The following is a 17,860-nucleotide window of genomic DNA, read 5'->3' as shown; positions in this document are numbered from 1 at the left end:
GTGTGACCTTTTTTGGGGGGGGCCAGGCAATGTGTGTGTGTGTGTGTGTGTGTGTGTGTGTGTGTGTGTGTGTGTATATATAATATCTCTGGACTAGTGGACATCCATGTGCAATCACAGCAGCAGATGGCCAATAATTAAAATTATTGTTGATTTGGATTATTTGTATTTCCCTTTGGTATTTACAAGAACCTCACCTAGTCTGGATAGGGGATCCCCATTGGAATACTGGCCAGTACTTCGCCTGGAAGGTGCTCCACCCACACCTGTTTAACCTGACCACCACCAATATCTCTGCACACCAGCTTCTGCGTCATCACTCAATTTCACTTTGAGTACTCAATGTTTTAAAGGAACAATAAGTCACTTTTATGAAAGGTTTTAGGACAAAATGAATGTCTGCCATTATAGGTTTTCATGAGTGATTTTGCTTGTCTTGGGGATCAGTGTGCTATTCCCCTACACTGAAGCTACAAAAGGTGGGTCATTCCTACTACTCAATCACCAAGCTCTCTGTATTTTGAACAGTGAAAGTTTTAATTTCAAGGCTTATTTCATTTAGTTGGTAGAGTCACTGAAATAAATAATTAAATAAATACACAAATACATAAAAATCACACTATAGATTTATATCGTATTCAATTATTTATAATCACTTATTTTTATTATTATTTATTGTCACATGATGCCATTGATTGCATGAATGAATGAATGAATGAATTCATCTTGGCCCAAAAGACCCTCCATACATTTTTTACCACCAAAAGGTAGTAAACAATTTGATGTGATTATGTTTCATTTTTTTATAAAGTGCACAAGACCTAATAAAATGTCTTTGTAGTACTCAAATTAACCAGTTTATGTTCCATAGAGTGGGTCCCCACATGGCGGCGTCCATGTTTAAAACAAATTTAGTACAAAATCTCTGAAACATCCAGACCACTAGGTGTCAGTATAATGATTGCTTCATAATGTGAAGAATCATTGGAAAAATTGGACTTTGGATTTATTTCTCCTATAAAGCTTCAAATTTATTCGTACATTACTACTGTCTCGAAACAAAATATTTTCGAAGGTGTCCACAGACACTGAGCACCACGCATCGCTGGGAGTAAACTGCTGTTGGACCATTCGCTTGGAATTGCGATCGAACCTGTAAGGAATTAGGGACGTCAAGTCTGTAAGATAGTGGCGTGCGTCCTCTAGTGTCGTCATCACGGTAAACAGTGGCAGCGTCTTTGTGAACTGGAGCCAGCCAGCCAGCCATCCAGCAATAGCTGGCCTTGCACAGTGTGGCTTTATTGCCTCATGTGAATTGTCCCTCCGTGGCGTGTACGTCTTGAATTTTACAATTTCGGAGTAGCCTTGTAATGGGTAGTTTTGGTCTTGCAAGTAGTAAATGTTTTCTTCGCCGAATCCTTCCGGGCCTACCTAACATGTTTTGCCGTGAGTACAGCCTCGATGTATCTGCTGAACTGCTCCGAACACAGGGCTTCGTTAATGGTCGATGGGTATCTGCTGCTTCGACTTTTCCGGTGTTAGATCCAGCGACAGGCAAAGAACTGGTTAAAGTCTCTGACTTTGGTCCTCGGGAAGCCAGGGACGCGGTCATTGCTGCTCACAAAGCCTTTGACTCGTGGAAGTGTCAAACTGCAAAGGTAGGTTAACTGAATCGCAGCATTTTTGTTTGACCGCTCGCCTCGTTAAAACTATAGCTAGCGAATGAAATCCCATTATCCACGACATTTAGCTAACGCTTTTATCCAAAGCAACATAGTTATTGCTAAATGTAGCTTGAGCAATTGAGGGTTAAAGTCTTGCTCAGGGGCCCAAGAGTGGCACCTTGGTGGTGGGGGGACCCAACGATTACTATGCGAGCCACTGACCTGCCACTGCCCATACAGTGGCCACGTTTGTTCCTGAATCCCAGGACGTTTTCTGTTTATAAGTATTTTCTATGTACCTAATTTAAAATTAGTGATGTTTGTATTCATATCTGATGTTCCTTTGTATTTGTTTTTTTTTTCTTTCTCTTACATACTTAATTATAAATAGGTACTTAACAGATGAGATGAATTAGGGTGTAACGCAGAATGTAAATAAGCTGTGTAGTGCACAAGTCTGTTGTATTAAATAAGATTAACTGTAGATATTACAGGTACCAAATTCGGTATTATTTGTATTGTGTTGACACTGATTTAACCTGTTCTGATTTTTATTAAACTGCAGTTCCCTTTACCTAGATATAAATAAAGTCAACTTTCATTCGTATTTTGTTTCTGTTTTTGTACTGTGTATGTAAATGGTGTGTGTGTGTGTCTGATATCTGCTTTCACACACTGTTTAGGAAAGGAGCATTCTACTCCGGAAATGGTTTGACTTGGTCACTCAGCACAAAGAGGATCTAGCAAAGCTCATTACAGCAGAATGTGTGAGTGGTTTGAATAATTATGGAGTACACAGTAATTTGCCTTCTGTAATTAGACATCTGTGCCACTAAAGTGTATACCCTCTTTTAGTGTCAGTTATTCAGTATGCAAGCCCAGTGGAGGTGGATACACCACAGAGATTCTAGTATATAAGACCAGCTGTGTTTGTGGTTGGAAGAATGCATAAACACTGATAAATATGCCTGTACATAGATGTTCATATTCAATGGATTATGCCTGTCCATGAATGCACATTAGGAATCTTGCAAAACAGGAGTCAGAAATGATGATAGACTTTTTTTGTCAAACAGCATTGCATTTATGCAATTGTAGGGGAAGCCCATGAGAGAGTCCCTAGGTGAAATTGCATACTCTGCATCCTTTCTGGAGTGGTTCTCGGAGGAAGCTCGTCGTGTCTATGGGGATATTGTTGCTCCCACCGCTAAGGATCGCAAGATACTACTGCTCAAACAGCCAGTGGGTGTGGCCTCCATCATCACCCCAGTGAGTAGCTTCTCCTATGACCTGAATATTTTCAGATCAGTCTGTTTGCTGTTCCTATGATCTGACAGTCTCATAGGTCTTTTCTCCACTCACAGTGGAACTTTCCCAGCGCCATGATAACCAGGAAAGTGGGAGCAGCTCTGGCTGTAGGCTGCACTGTGGTGGTGAAACCTGCTGAGGACACGCCCCTCTCAGCCCTTGCCCTTGCTGAGGTTGGTTCCAGCAGATTTTTTTCCCCCTCACTTTCTATTTTGTCAGTTGTTTGTGCTGTCCTAAGAATGGGATCAATACTAGACCAAGTCTAAGGAGGAAACTTGATGGAGGATGCACTGAAAAGCTAAATGACAAAGACTATACATCAACAGCTGGCAACCCAGGCTGGGATCCCTGCTGGAGTGTTCAACGTGGTGCCCTGTTCCAGGGAGAAGGCCAGTGCTGTGGGTGAAGTCCTCTGTACAGACCCTCTGGTGGCCAAAATCTCATTCACTGGATCGACTGCCACTGGCAAGGTATTCACACTCCTCTGAATGGCTTAAGGTGTTGCATTTAAAGGTAATCCATATTTATATGAGGAATGGCTTATAATGTGATTTTTAACTTTTTTTTTTTTTTTTTTGGCAAAACCTACTTCTTTGGGTAATGTTATGTCATCTTCCCACAATTTTTTAAATAAACTGATGTCTGTTTGTGGCTAACTATATTGTAACTAATTTACAATAATTTAGCATGATTATTTTTGCAATAAGAATCTACACCGATATTTACACCTAATTGTATTTGATTTTTAAATTTCTTTGCGGTCTGTGGCTTAAAGTTGTTAACATAATATTAAATGTATAGAAATGCAACATATCCTTTACATTAAGCATATTTAACATTCAATTCAGATTCTGCTGAAACATGCAGCAGAAACGGTGAAGAGAGTGTCAATGGAGCTGGGGGGACATGCACCCTTCATCATCTTCGACAGCGCGGATGTGGACAAGGCTGTAGCTGGAGTGATGGCCTCCAAATTTAGAAACTCAGGCCAAGTATGACACCAATTAAAAAATCAGGAATGAGATGCTGCATTTATGATGTCCTTGGTTTTTTACAGTTTATTTGAGGCTCCTGTCATGTCTTTGTCATGTGCTGTAGACCTGCGTATGCTCCAACCGATTCCTGGTGCAGCAAGGGATCCATGATCTGTTTCTGGAGAAGCTGGGCAGGGCCATGGACACAGAGCTGCGCCTGGGCCACGGATCAGACCCCACAACCACCCAGGGGCCCCTCATCAACACACGAGCCGCAGAGAAGGTACCATGCTCATGAGCGGTATCCCATGCCATAATCTTTCCCTCCTAGGATGTGATGCTGTTTTTGGGAAGGCAGATTGTCCCTATTCCCTTTGCATGTGTGGGGAAACATCCAAGAGTCCTTTCGGAGATCACAAATCTAGTGTTCTCTTTTAATGCAGCATGACCAGGTGAATGACTTCATGGAAGTGTGTCCTAACTGAGTGAACACAACGTGCATGTCACACTGCCAGCAGTCTGCCCCGTAGAAGTTTGTATTTGATCTGAACATGTTGGCATTAATGTGTGCAGTTCTGTATTTTTATAGTCAGCTGTTGATGACAGTAAGGCAGAAAGTCTGACTGACAACACACCAGCACCACAGCAGAGATCTAGTAAAGAGAGAACATTTAAACATGTATGCTTCTGCTGCATTACATATTCATCACCTTGGTGGCTAAAAGAGTAGAAAGGTTGGGACAGGATGCTTAGAGTGCACACTGTCTTTTAGGTGGAGCACCAGATAGCCGATGCTGTGGCTCAGGGAGCTGTGGTGCTGAAGGGTGGAAAGAGACTGGAAGGCTCTTTCATGCAGCCCACACTCCTCTCCAATGTCACAACTGACATGCTCTGTATGCACGAGGAGACTTTTGGACCCCTGGTACCAGTTATCAAGTGAGTTAACATCACAAAATCATTCATTCATATAGTAGATAAACCAAATGAATAATATATGATTCATAATGGGGGCGGTGTTGGCTTGGTGACTTGTGGTGCTTGACTTGTGTTCGGGAGGTTGCTGGTTCGAGCCCCACCTCGGCTGGGTTGCCACTGTTGGGCCCCTGAGCAAGGCCCTTTACCCTCGGTTCCTCCTGTCTAGGTTTGGGCAGCCTAGCCCACACCCGTCGCTGACACTGATGGCGTGGCAGTCTGCAGTGGTATTCTGTACCTCTGTTCTACTGTGTTGGTTGTTTGGGGTCTGTGATTCATGTGTTTATTACATCATACAGCAAGGTCCTGATTGAAGTCACAGATTTTGGCCTTGGCAAATGACATTTTTTGCTAGGCTGCTTGTTTTTCTTAGGAATACATTTACATTTACAGCATTTAGCAGACGCTCTTATCCAGAGCAAGGTCTATCTTAAACAATGATAAGTGCTATAAACAATAAGTCTTAGTTTGTTAAACATAAACATAAACAATAACCTAAAATAAGTACTAATTTAGTCAGCCAATATGGGAGCAGTGTCAGTTGTCCTTTTAAATATTCTGCAAATAGATGGTTCTTCAGTCTGCGTTTGAAGACTGCAAGGGACTCTGCTGTCCGGACAGCAAGTAGGAGTTCATTCCACCATCTTGGAGCCAGGACAGAAAATAGTCTCGATGCTTGTCTTCCATGAGGCCTGAAGCACAATATTTCAAGCCGAGCCATACTTGAGCTTCGAAGTACTTGCGGTACGGATCGGGTTTTGACCATTGACCATTCATGTATGAAAGGTCTGGTCCATTTTTGGCTTTATAGGCAAGCATCAAGGCTTTAAATCTGATGCATGCAGCTAGCAGCTATAGGGAGCCAATGAAGGGAGTGCAGCAGTGGAGTAACGTGTGAACCTCGGAAGATTGAAGACCAGTCGTGCTACTGCATTCTGGACAAGTTGTAGTGGTTTGATGGCTCTTGGGAGGAAGACCAGCAAGTAGCGATTTGCAGTAGTCTAGTTTTAAGATCACAAGACTGCACAAGCACCTGGGTAGCTTCCTGCGAGAGAAAGGGTCGAATCCTTCGTGTTACAAAGGAGGAATCTGCAAGACTGGGTTAGATTAGAAACATGAGTTGAGAACGACAACTGGTTGTCCAAAGTTACGCCCTTACGGCGGCTTCCGATGGTGTTGCCAGGGAGTTCTCAAAGGAAACAGTGAGGTCATGGTAAGGGTTGGGAGTACCTGGGATGAACCGAAGCTTGGTTTTACTGGGGTTGAGCAAGGAATAATTTAAGATGTGGTTGAGCTGCTCTCTTCTATGCTGTTGCTGAACTGTATTCTCCACATTCAGGTTCAACAAAGAAGAGGAGGCTCTCGCCATTGCTAATGCATCTGCAGTTGGACTAGCAGGTTTGTGCATCAGCATGTGCATAAACAACCTTACCTGTTACTTGAAATATAAGCATTCACATTTTAATCAGCAGTTCCTTTCAGCATTTTTTGCTTAAATATCTAACGGTCTTAACAGACCACCCAATGGTTTATCTTTCAACAGGATATGTCTACACTCAGGATATAAGTCAGATATGGCGAGTGGCTGAGCAGTTGGAGGTAGGGATGGTGGGAGTAAACGAAGCTCTGCTCTCCACACCAGAGGCTTCATTTGGTGGAGTCAAGCAATCAGGACTGGGCAGGGAAGGGTCCAAGTATGGTGTGGATGAGTATCTGGAAGTGAAGTATATGTGTTTTGGTGGCCTTGCACTCTAAGACATAGATTCCTAATCCAGTCATTGGAGCTCTCCAACCAGACTAGGTTTTGTTTTTTTTGTTTTTTTAAACTGTGTTAAAGCTCTCAACACACCTTAGCCAGGCAATTAAGGACTGTATCTAAATCCACATACTACCATCCTAAGTACTATGTGAAAATAGTACACCATTCAGATTTTCTACCGGCTTATCTATATATCTCCAGCTAATTTATACCTCGTGTGACATTGATTCCCAAAATATGCCCAGGCTGTTAATTACAAACTGATAAAACTGATAAAATGTCAATAGTAATTTTTAGGATGTAGTGTGTGGTTTTGGATGAGGCCCAGTGTTCTCTAGGCCTGGTTTAACCTGGGTCAGGTCTACCAGGAGAGAACAAAAGCTGATGTCGCTACTGGTGGATTGCATGGCTCCATGGGCAAGAACAGGAGAAACATGGGGACTGTTCTTCCCACATGGTCTTTTGTTACTCATATTGTCTAACCACATAAAGCCAATCGTAAAAGGACTGTGATTTCACAGAGCCAGTTAGAATCGGATTACAGAATACTAATTTTTAACTTGTATCATTTAAAAATTTAAGACTACATATTAATAAGGACATTCCTTTATCTGCTGTAGTGGTGTGCCACAAAATGCACAATTTAAAAAATTAGAGGCACTTTTTTAAAACCACTATACAACACTGTTGTGTGAGTAAATATAATTGTTGTGCGTGTTGTATGACCAATGTGTTTTAATTATATTCAGTTCTCCAGGTAATTTTCTCTCTTTTTTTAGTAATAATGTCTACTAATAAAAAAATAAACCTGTACCCACCAAAGATGTGGATCCAGTATTCTTAACCAGATAATATGATGCCGTAGGTTTGGCAGTTGAAGTGTATGGAAACCTCTGCTTGCTAGAATGTTGTCTTGGCATTGGTCTGTTTAGAAAGTGCAATTCACAAACCATGCCCAAAAATCAGTTTTTATGCTTTCTGCAGAAGCTTCTCAAATGTTGGGGCTCATGGATTAAGTCTCGTTGTAAGCATAATGTCAGCCTTTTATTATTTATTTATTTTTGTTAATATATTTCACAATGGTGATTGTCATTGCTTCTCCATTTAGATGTAGCATCACATTACATTTGCACTGAAATCAAGTAGATTTTTTTCTTGCCTTTTATATCATGAGAAATTAAGCTTTTGGACAAAAACAAAAAAATAGTTCACCCAATAGCCAATAGTGTATTTTCATATTTTTTAGACCAAGGTCAACTGGTGTCAAAGTAGGTCTTCATCAGCAGTGGAATGTTTTCGAATGCCAAAACACTCAAAAAAAAAAGCTCATAATGTGTTGGGTGTTTTTCCCACTAGCTATTCAGGACTATTGAAGGACAAGGACAATAAAGAGAAAAGGAGCAGCCAGCAAACAGTAGGAAGTGCCTAATAAATAAAATGATTTACATTCAAAAGTCTGTAATCTTTAGAAACCTCAGATCAGTCGATGCATTTAGCTAGTCTCTATATGTTCTGATGCTAAAGCCTGCCATACACTAGGCAAACGTCATCTAAGCAGAGGTGTATTAGCCTTCCACAGGGTGCAGGCTGTAAGCGTCTCTATTTGTCATGGTGCCATTAGCTCGGTTCCTGGTCCTGTCCATCTTCTGGGAACTGAAGATGGTGTCCTGATCACTGTCCAACTCTGACTCTGACATCATCAGGCTAGAGTTGTGCTCTGTACTCCTGTGTTTGATGTCTACAAGAGACATGAAAACAAATTAGAACTGTTTTGGCATGTTTCTTAAATAAACAGCTCCAAACTTATTGACTCACTATATTTTGGCTGCAGTTCCATTCTCTCATGTTCATCCACATTGTCAAGTATTGTGTACTTGGTTTTCTTCCTTACTTTTGTACGTCTCCCTCTGAGTATGCCAGGACACCACCACGTCATACCAAAAACACAAAAACAGTTTACCCCACAGTCAGTTTAAATTCTCTAGGCAACTAGTGGGTCAGAGGTTAAATCATTCATATTGCAGCACAGCAGTGTTCTGCCATGTCTGTAAATGAGGTCAGGGATGAGGTGATTAGTACCTTTTACACCATGCCCAGCTCATAGACACAAGAAACACGAACACAGCTACGCAGCAGATTGTGACATACAGTACACTCCAGTCTGTAAGAGAGGGAGGCCAAGAATATCCAGAATGTATTTATTCAGCCAAATAATTTGCTTTACTGTATGGAAGTCTTATTTAATTACAAAAAGCTCTTAATTCCTCTGTTAAGACAGGTTCTCTGTTGTCATGGAAGCATCTTTGAGGTGTACCTGACAGCACTGTGATTCCTAGAAGAGCCACTCACCACAGTTGCTCTCATTGTCATCAAGGAAGTGTTGAAAGGGGTTCTCCATCCACAGATGATCACAGGCACATCTTTTAGTGATAGGGTCACAATGGCCATGGGCAGAACAGCTCAGCAAACACACTAGACATGGCCAGATTTGCCAAAAGCATCATAACATGAACATCATCATTAAATGGTAATGTAAGTATCAACACCGAATGCTCTCTCTTTTAAGATTATCTTAACACTGATGACTTTGAGAAACGGGACCCAGATTGCCACCACAGCAGATGGACAAAGGGGGAAATGTGCATCTGTGAGCTTGTGGCTAGACTAGAGTGAGAAAGAAGTGGTTTTCAAAAGGCATGTTTTCAAATGAAAAGTGGTAAAATACTGTCACTTTATGCCACTCACTGACTGTGTTCACTCTGAGAACCTTGAAGAGCAGGAAATCGTTTTTTTCCTTCAGTAGCTGATGTCTCAAGAGACGGGCTAGTTTTGGGCCAGGGACTGTTCCATCAGGACCCTGTACTGAGAACCTGAACACTGTGCTGTTCAAACAAATACACACATGTGCAAAAACAGATTCAGGTTCTTGGAAAACTGTAGTTCCATAGCACAACAGTGGAAAATCAAAGATGCTAATTTTTGTCAGTGTGTATACTGCACAACATGGAGTATTAAGAACTGTGACTTCAAGCTACAGTTGCAGTCCTGAGGATCTATTGATCTATTGCGCAGTTTGGTTCTAATCTTTTATTAACCTGATCAGGAGTGTCAGATTAGACAAGGAACTAAGCCCTACATGACAGACACTTTAAGATTGTCTGTACATATAAGGTGGGTGACAGAGAATAATAAGATGTCAGAGGTCAAGCTTTGTAGGCCAAGCTTTGCCCACACTACCTGATATCAGACTGCCCGTGCAGACCCTTCAGAGCGATGTCTGCATCAAGCACATGCAGCAGCGCTGCCAGCTGCCTCAGGACGGTGTCTTTCTGTTGCTGACTGACCTGAGCTACAGCCACCTGCAGCTCCAACTCTACCTGCTCCCGCTGACCAACATCTGAAAACACACACTGAGTTTCACATTTATCTACATTTCCTCAGCAAATGAACCTGTTTTGCTGTGCATACTGCAAAAGTGCAAATGCTCATTGTGATGAAACCTGTAACCACTCCGGATGAATTTACTGAATAAACAGTTCAAATATGAACATTAATGATTAAAGTTCATTTTAAGGAAAAGGTTTAAAGGTAAAACAATGCTAACAAAATACTTTCCAACATGTGTGACCAATGTATTTTAACACAATGGTTTCTTTTGGAACATGCAGAGGAAAGACCCTACCAGGACGCACTTCCACAGTGGCTGTTGCAGTGCTGGAGTGGCCCTGGGTGTCAGTGGCCCGTAGGTGGAACAGGTATGTGCCCTCTACCAAGTTGGCCAGGTAGAGGGAGGCCTGATGGTCTGAATCATACAAAACATCCTGCTTGCAGAGAGAGAAAAAGAGATGACCACATACACAGAGAATGAGAGAATTAGCTCTTGGAATAATGAGTACTAAAAAAGGCAACAAGTCTACTGACCCCTGCAGCAGGGCTCTGCTCATCTCTGAGCCACAGGAAAGACACGTTGCCAGAGACAATGTTGGACACGGAGCCCTTCAGAACCAGAGAGTTGCTGGGTAAGGTGAGCGTGTGACTACCACTGGCATGAGCTACCAGAGGCAGGCTTTTGGCTATGGGGAAAACAAACACTATATGATGTATGGACAGAATGAACAAGTTAAATACAAATTAATTATTCATTTATTAAACATTTACATGACTCAGAATTTACCATTACAATAGACAACTGCTACTGTGTATGAATTCTGCACAGCTGTATGAGTGCCCTCACCCTCTTTAACTGTGACTGTGAGCACTGCGCTGTCTGCTGCCCCCTGCTGGTCTTGCACAGTCAGCTGAAATTTGTGACTCCCAGCTCTTAGGCCTGTTACCAGGGCAACTGCTTTGTTTGCGTCCTTAATCTTTGAGCCAGGAGGGCCACTTCATAAATCAGACATGAGAACACAAATCAATTCTTCCAAATTCTCAAGAATAAACCTATTGAACAAGCACATGCATCAGCTGTTTTAAAACCCAAGTAAGAAATCAATGCCTTTTGATGCAGTTTTGTACTGCAACAACACAGATTTCCACACAAGGTTGCCACACAACCTCAAAAAAAGTATGTACAACTAACAATCCTGGGGCATCTGTTATGTAGTTGAAAACACCTAATGAACTAGTCTGTGCTGGGGGGTGGGGAGGGGCTGAGTGTGTGTGCTCATGTATTCCTGAGTTGCTGGTACCTGAGGATCTCCCACTGGTAGCTGGTGATAGCACAGTCATCAGTGCTGTCACTGCCATTCAACATGACACTGCTGGCTGGGAGAAACAGCTGCTGATCTGGTCCTGTTACTGCCACAGGAGCTCTGTTCTCTGTGAAATCATAGACCTTTGACTGTGTGCCATTCTCAAGTTTGCAACATAAGTTCAGTTGCATTGCTTTATATCTATCTGCCTCAACCTTTAACCACCTATGCCATTAAAATTCAGTTTTAATAAATATTTGTGATAGGTTATTAGTGAAACTCAAAATCTGCAGAGGTGTGGAAAATGTCTGTGTATATTTACCAGGGAGCACATTGAGTGAGACAGTGTCTGAGTTCTGCTGGCCACTCGAGTCAGTGACAGTGAGCTGGATTGAGTAGTGACCCTCCTGGAGATCAGAGAGCTGTAAAGCTGGAGATCTCACCCCCTGAGACAAACACAGCCAGGAGAGCATATGGACACATTTTCAAACACAACCTGCACATGGAATGAGGTCACTACACTTCAAAAAGTGTTAGAGTGCTATGACCTGTGTTCTTGCTCTGCACATTTTAAATATGTATTTTGTTACCTGCATTGTTGCTGCTATGGCTGAGGTGCTGGGATGAAGGCTCCATAGATAGCTGGTAATAGCATGGTCATCTGTGCTCTGGTTGCCCCACAGAGTGAGGTGGTTGAGGGGCAGGCTGATGACCTGGTCAGTTCCTGCCCTGGCCACTGGGGGATCATCCTTTGGTCTGATGACTCGCACTGTGGCAGTTGTGAAGTCAGTTAGTCCTTCAGAATCAGTCACGGTGAGCCTGAACCAAGACAGCATAAATCAGGACAGAACACTTGAGGACCTGTGAGCTAATCAGGACAGGCCAAATTAAAACCAGCCTCAAAGGGAGAGTGATTTAGCAGGGAGTAAGTCACAGTTGAAATGTCTCTGTGACAGCTGAGTTTGCACAAGGGATGAAAACATAACAGTAAACCACAAACTGGCCTGATTATATGCTGAGAAGATCGATCACCCCCTGCTTGTGCTTAAACACATTTGTAACTTCCTGGAGCACCAGAGTACACACTGCCCATTCCATGTCTTATATGTCTTATATGTTGATGAGAGCAGGAGCTTTGTTCATACTTGAACGTATACTCTCCAGGAGTGAGGTTCTGCAGTCTGAGTACAGGCATGTCCATAGGGGCCTCGTTTTCCAACAGCGGTCCACTGACCTGCTCCCACAGGTAACTGACTACTCCTGTATCATCTGAACTCTCTGGCAGGGAAAGAACAATTATAAAGGGCCAGATATTAAAAAATCCCAACAACAATGATTTGTTTTCATGTTCACATTCTTTATTTTGTCTAATGAGATCATTTAAACTTCTGTAACTGAAAACCTTTGTTTCTTTACTCTTTCGGTGAAGAAGTAAGAGTGAAGAACATACGGCTGCCGTTAATAATGACAACAGAGGCAGCAGAGAGCGGCACGTCCTGGTGTGGTGGTAGGATAACTGATCTGGGGGACATATTCAGGTCCATCTCTGTAGAATGAGATAAGTTAAGCTGCCTGGAATGAAAACTGACATGGCCTAAATGGCATACAACTAATACTGCTAAATAAGTACCAATTACTACCCAGAAATAGGAAAGTTTACCAGGCTCCACTGTGAAGTTAGTAACACTCTCCCCAGAGGCCTGCCTTCCTGTCACACTTACTTTGACAACATACACACCTGCAGACAGCTAACAAAGTCACACAAGAAACAAGATATTGTTTTAAATGCATAGGTGCAAGCATACTTATTAGATATTACTGAAATTCTACAACCAGAAATCTGCTGAGAGCACCTACCTTCGAGATATTGACAGTCTTGCTATGTTTTCCCTCCATCACCCCCTCGTGTTCATTTGGTGAGCTCACCAAACTCCATTCGTATGTGTAAGGGATCTCTGAGAGTAAACATGAGAACATGATCTGCACTTGCAAAAAACACAAACACAACAGGTATCAAACACAGCAGATTCACTATTCACGAGGTAAGAAAATAGCGTACCCATCTCAGTCTCTGAATTGACTGAGGCAGTTAGTTCTACTGCTTTTTCAGGTAGTGTTATTTCACCAATGCTTCCAATAGACACAACAAGGGTATGTGCTAAAAGATACAAAGATAGTATTAATCATTCATTATATGCATGAAAAGGTAACTGTGCACACTTGTAAAGTACAGAAATCAATTATTATTAGAGGAAAGCACTAACTGCCTATATCAGCAAGCACTAGCACACAGATGTCCACAATTGGCTATTGTTGGATTGATTGACAGAGGACAGGGAAATGCAATCCCTCAAATCCAAGGAGCAACACCAATTTTACTCCCTGGGACTCTCAGCCATGGAGGGCTGTGGCATTATCGGGACATGAACAAATCAACCTATGATGTTAAGGCAACCGAGTTTCTGTCTCACCACTCAGGAGCCAGTAAGCAATTATTTGATATTTTCTTTGCAGTAGGCTACCTGGCTGTGAGGAACTGGTCTGGGATGTGGTTTCCATATCAGGCTGAGTGGGGAGTGAGGTGGTAAAAAGGCTTGAGCTGGATGGATCTGCACTGATCACCTGCAGCATGGCCGTTGGCTCCACGCTTGTGATAGAGATGTTAAACTGGTCTTCCTCATCCTAAAAGAGAAGTACATTGTTTCTCTTTGTGTGCAGACTACAGACGTTATGTTTCAGCCTCACAAAGCCACATGACTTCCTGCAAGTAAATGTAAATGTTGCAGAGTAATCACTATAGCAGCATGGCTCAGAGACCCTAGGATCAGCATCGGCCATTTCTTTTTTCGACTAAGATCGTAAAGGACAAGGACAATGGCAGAGTGGCTGAGCCAGCACATTAGCTGAGAGCAGAGATTCATACACAGCGCAGAAACCTGTTTTCTTGAAGAATTTATCTTTCCATGGAATTTAAGTTCAAATTTAACACAGCTAACCATGTCTATCAACAAATCAGAAGAAGAATTTAATTTGTTAATGTAAACTTACATTTAGATCATGGCTTTGAAACCTCTGCTTTAAATTCATTTGTAAAACGTACCTCCATGGTGGGTGAAGTAGATGCTGAAGGCCCCCATGAAGGCCTGGCTTGACTGGGAGATGTTGTGTGTCCATCTGTCACTGCTGGAGCGGAGCTTAGAGCCATCGGACTGGCTTTCATGGCATCCATCAGAGAGAGCTTTCCTTTACCTCCCTCCACCTCTGATAGGTTAAATCCATCTCGTTCTTGAAGAGCAGACCAATCAGTAAGTCCTGGTCTTTCTTCCTGTTCTACAATTGATCTGGATCTGTCTTCACTGATGAATTTATCTCTTCCCCTGTCCTCCACAGTCCTGTAGTTCTTTGTATACTCCACGGCTGACTTATCCAAATCCTGAATGCCCTCCAACAAAGCCAGATCCTCCAGTGGAATTTCTGAGCCTCTGTGTCTGGATAGCGGACGCCAGTGGCTGGGATAAGGCTCACCCCTTACCAACGACTGGAGCACCATTGTCTGTGGGGGGCTACGCTGTAGAAATGCAAGCAGCGAGTCCGTGCCAGGCCTCTTTTTTGGTTGACAGTTCTCTTTGTGCTGGCAACTGAGAACATAGCAGCGTCTCTCAAAGAACCAGGCCAGGTCACAGCCTAAAAGGTCACAGCAGGCCCTAGCACACTGGGCCAGAGACACCACTTCCGGAACCCGCAGGATGCTGCTGCTTCTCAGCTCAGGAGACACGACAGTCTCAGAATATGTCGCCCCCTGCCAGCATTGCCCTGCTACTACAGCTACAGAAATGGGTAATTACTGTTTACATTTCAGTGCTAGACTAAGGACTACTGGAGTTTTTAGTAAACAGTAATACATAAATCCTGTAAACTAAATCCTGTTGTATTTCATAAATAAATAGTAAGCATCCTGAACAGTATTAAATAAATAAAAATAGAGGAATTACAGAAAAATTAAGTAAAGAACACTAGAGGAAAAAACATCTTTCCCAGGGACCTATAAATGTAAAGGCAGCTCTAACTGATGCGAACAGACAGTGACATAATGACTATAAAAAAAATAATTTACCAGATGGCTGCATCCATTTAACAAACAAAACAGCCATGGACTATTGAAAGCAAATTAAACTATGCATGTTTCTACAAAAGACTTGCTAAAAACTTCACCATATCATATAATGTGCTAAAAGTAGATTATGTGGAGTGAACCACCAAAGGAACAATGAGATAAAAGAAGCCTGCTAGAGACACAAGCATTGAAGCTGCACAGTGCAGCTTGTAACTCTACAATATCACAGCTATCCTGGTATGTCTTTCTGTCCTTTGCTGCAGTGTAAATGTGGACTACAATATTCTTACCTCTTACATTGTGCAATAGCAGGGAGAGCAAAAAGAATGGCACAAAGTTCATGATGCCACTGTAGCTTCAGAATAGAGTCTGTTCTTGTTGATCATCAGCTTTTCAATGTGCCACTTTCTAAAAAAAAATAAATGAATGAATAAAACAAACAAATAATCAATCAATCAATCAATCACTAAAAACACTAAAAAAACACTACACTGATTCAGCTCAACAATGAATGAGTTCAAAGAGGGCTCAGACCTACTAGGCAAGGCAAGGCAAGTTTATTCATATAGCACCTTTCATACACTGCAATCAGTCAAAGTGCTTTACAAATAGGAAAATCCAAAGAAACAGGTATAGGACTGTAAGAGGCTGTTCAGACCTCTGAGTGCGAGAGGCTGCTTTCACCATAGCACACAGTAAACTACTGTAAAGAGCAGATCTGTGTTTAGTAGCTTCAAGTTCTAATGAATTTTCCTCATTTTAACCAAATGGGTTATGACCTAATTAATAGCCCTCTTAGCAAATGCATGTTTACTATCTTTCTATGTCCCTGACAGCTGAGCTGAGTAGAAAGGACAGGAGTCTGGTCGACTGAATCATGAAGTCTGCCTGTGAAAGGTACTATAAGTCATACAAACATTTTAAGAAAAAAAAATTTTTTAGAATTATAGGAGGAATCATTCACTTAAAAAACCACAGAGTTATCTTTTTGTTTCACTATAGACATTTAATCCAGCTAAAGGATTAGTTTTTGATGAAAGATTAAGTAAATTGGCTTTTGCCTTAAGTAACCAGGATTGACCAATCGTACAGACACCATTTTAATAAGAATAAGTAAACACGATACCAATTTAATTATCCTTGCTGACGCGAGCGTTTTATAACAAACAACCATCTGTTCTGTTATCTTCTGTTCCTGTTGTATAGCCGCATTATAATTGATCTTAAACCCAATTAACAGCTTTAACTACCCAATGGCAACAAATAATATTAGGTAATAAATGATATATAAACAGACGACTGACAAAAGGCTATCCTCTGATGTACCAAAAAGATCCTACCGCAAGTGATACGACAGCATCATTTCCCAGCATCCTTCCGTAGCTAATCAGACAATAGACTATATGATTGCTAACTCTAAAATAGCATGACCGCGGTTCTGCCAAGATAAACGTAGATGTTTCGAGAGATGTTCAGCTAAACACTGTGATGAGGTATAGACGTACTCTATGAGGGACGAGGGAGTGTCGTTGAACGAACCAGGGAGGGCGGAGGAAAACATGTCAAGCGTGTGCAGGATGATGCAGTTCGTGTTCTCTTACGCGGTTTCTTCAGTTGAAAAATACGTAGATCTACTTCCATGGTTATTATTGTGAAGCAACAGCAACAATAGAGATGAATTACTAACGCTATTAATACTTATACTAACAACTATTGTTGTATGTTTTTTGTAACTCTATTGTTATATGTTTAACATAAAATACCATATTATTATATATTCATATATTGTACATTACATAGTCTAAATAATATATTGTTTTTGGATATTATAATAATTTTTTGCTGTTGTGTTTTGGGGTGTCTTCAGAATATGCGAACGCATACACCGTATGACTACAGACGTTGCGACAGGAAGTTTATAGAGCTACTTATGCATATAAGGTAGCTCTCGCTCCGGAGGCCCAGAGAGTGAAATCACCACAGTATTTACAAAGCAAACAAAGGTCGAGAAAACAATTTCATTTCATCTGGCGCGAACTTCAGCTGTTAGCGACCTCAAATGCTGCATTTAAAAAAAGTTTTTCATTGTAATTAATGCTGGTGTTTTAAGGATTGCTAATGTGATGTCATCTAATGTTTTCAAAGCTGTACATGTGCACCTCTCTGCGGATTTTATTTAATTTCAGTCCACCTCTGTGCGGACTATATTTTGTTTTATTTAGTGTCAATATTTTTAGTAGTTGATTTGTGTGAGTGTGCGTTTAGTTACTCTAGTCGTGTCTTTTTGTTTTTATTTAGATTGGTGTATTAGAAGAACTGAGTGGTGCATCAAAGAGCTCAAAGACAGATGGTGAATAAAAGAATAAAAATGCAAGAGG

General features: G+C 41.6%; 2 protein-coding genes across 3 annotated transcripts; one reads left to right on the top strand and one right to left on the bottom strand.

The window, feature by feature from the left end:
• The first annotated feature begins 1,173 nt into the window (after nucleotides 1-1,173).
• Nucleotides 1,174-7,994, top strand: aldh5a1 (aldehyde dehydrogenase 5 family, member A1 (succinate-semialdehyde dehydrogenase)). Its single transcript, XM_027002170.2, has 10 exons — nucleotides 1,174-1,658; nucleotides 2,348-2,431; nucleotides 2,763-2,933; nucleotides 3,029-3,145; nucleotides 3,299-3,442; nucleotides 3,821-3,964; nucleotides 4,071-4,229; nucleotides 4,719-4,882; nucleotides 6,258-6,316; nucleotides 6,462-7,994. The coding sequence occupies exons 1-10, from the start codon at nucleotides 1,371-1,373 to the stop codon at nucleotides 6,671-6,673; spliced, it is 1,542 nt and encodes a 513-aa protein (XP_026857971.2). The 5' UTR covers nucleotides 1,174-1,370; the 3' UTR covers nucleotides 6,674-7,994.
• kiaa0319 (KIAA0319 ortholog) lies at nucleotides 7,703-17,046 on the bottom strand. 2 transcript variants are annotated; one of them, XM_027002159.2, is made up of 21 exons: nucleotides 16,988-17,046; nucleotides 15,773-15,890; nucleotides 14,469-15,193; nucleotides 13,891-14,050; nucleotides 13,428-13,526; nucleotides 13,226-13,323; nucleotides 13,029-13,116; nucleotides 12,819-12,914; nucleotides 12,514-12,646; nucleotides 11,959-12,187; nucleotides 11,691-11,814; nucleotides 11,366-11,495; nucleotides 10,912-11,060; nucleotides 10,599-10,750; nucleotides 10,360-10,498; nucleotides 9,915-10,074; nucleotides 9,423-9,559; nucleotides 9,027-9,149; nucleotides 8,757-8,838; nucleotides 8,493-8,584; nucleotides 7,703-8,415 (listed from the first exon to the last, which is right to left on the bottom strand). In XM_027002159.2, the coding sequence occupies exons 2-21, from the start codon at nucleotides 15,822-15,824 to the stop codon at nucleotides 8,243-8,245; spliced, it is 3,141 nt and encodes a 1,046-aa protein (XP_026857960.2). In that variant the 5' UTR covers nucleotides 15,825-15,890; nucleotides 16,988-17,046; the 3' UTR covers nucleotides 7,703-8,242. The 2 variants fall into 2 exon arrangements, with proteins under 2 accessions (XP_026857960.2, XP_026857953.2); XM_027002152.2 differs by lacking the exon at nucleotides 16,988-17,046 and adding an exon at nucleotides 16,823-16,981.
• Nucleotides 17,047-17,860: the final 814 nt, after the last annotated feature.

The sequence above is a fragment of the Electrophorus electricus genome, chromosome 10 (assembly GCF_013358815.1).
Source record: "Electrophorus electricus isolate fEleEle1 chromosome 10, fEleEle1.pri, whole genome shotgun sequence".
In the NCBI taxonomy this organism is placed as follows: domain Eukaryota; kingdom Metazoa; phylum Chordata; class Actinopteri; order Gymnotiformes; family Gymnotidae; genus Electrophorus; species Electrophorus electricus.
The sequence above is the reverse complement of the archived record's forward strand: the minus strand, read 5'-3'. Positions and strand labels throughout refer to the sequence as shown.

Coding starts and splice junctions, on each gene's coding strand:
- aldh5a1 (XM_027002170.2), top strand. CDS start 1,371: ATGGGTAGTTTTGGTCTTGCAAGTAGTAAATGTTTTCTTCGCCGAATC. Junction 3,443..3,820: donor GATCGACTGCCACTGGCAAG/GTATTCACACTC, acceptor CATTCAATTCAG/ATTCTGCTGAAACATGCAGC. Junction 4,230..4,718: donor ACACACGAGCCGCAGAGAAG/GTACCATGCTCA, acceptor ACTGTCTTTTAG/GTGGAGCACCAGATAGCCGA.
- kiaa0319 (XM_027002159.2), bottom strand. CDS start 15,824: ATGAACTTTGTGCCATTCTTTTTGCTCTCCCTGCTATTGCACAATGTA. Junction 13,527..13,890: donor GACCAGTTCCTCACAGCCAG/GTAGCCTACTGC, acceptor TGTATCTTTTAG/CACATACCCTTGTTGTGTCT. Junction 9,560..9,914: donor CACGGGCAGTCTGATATCAG/GTAGTGTGGGCA, acceptor TTGTTTGAACAG/CACAGTGTTCAGGTTCTCAG.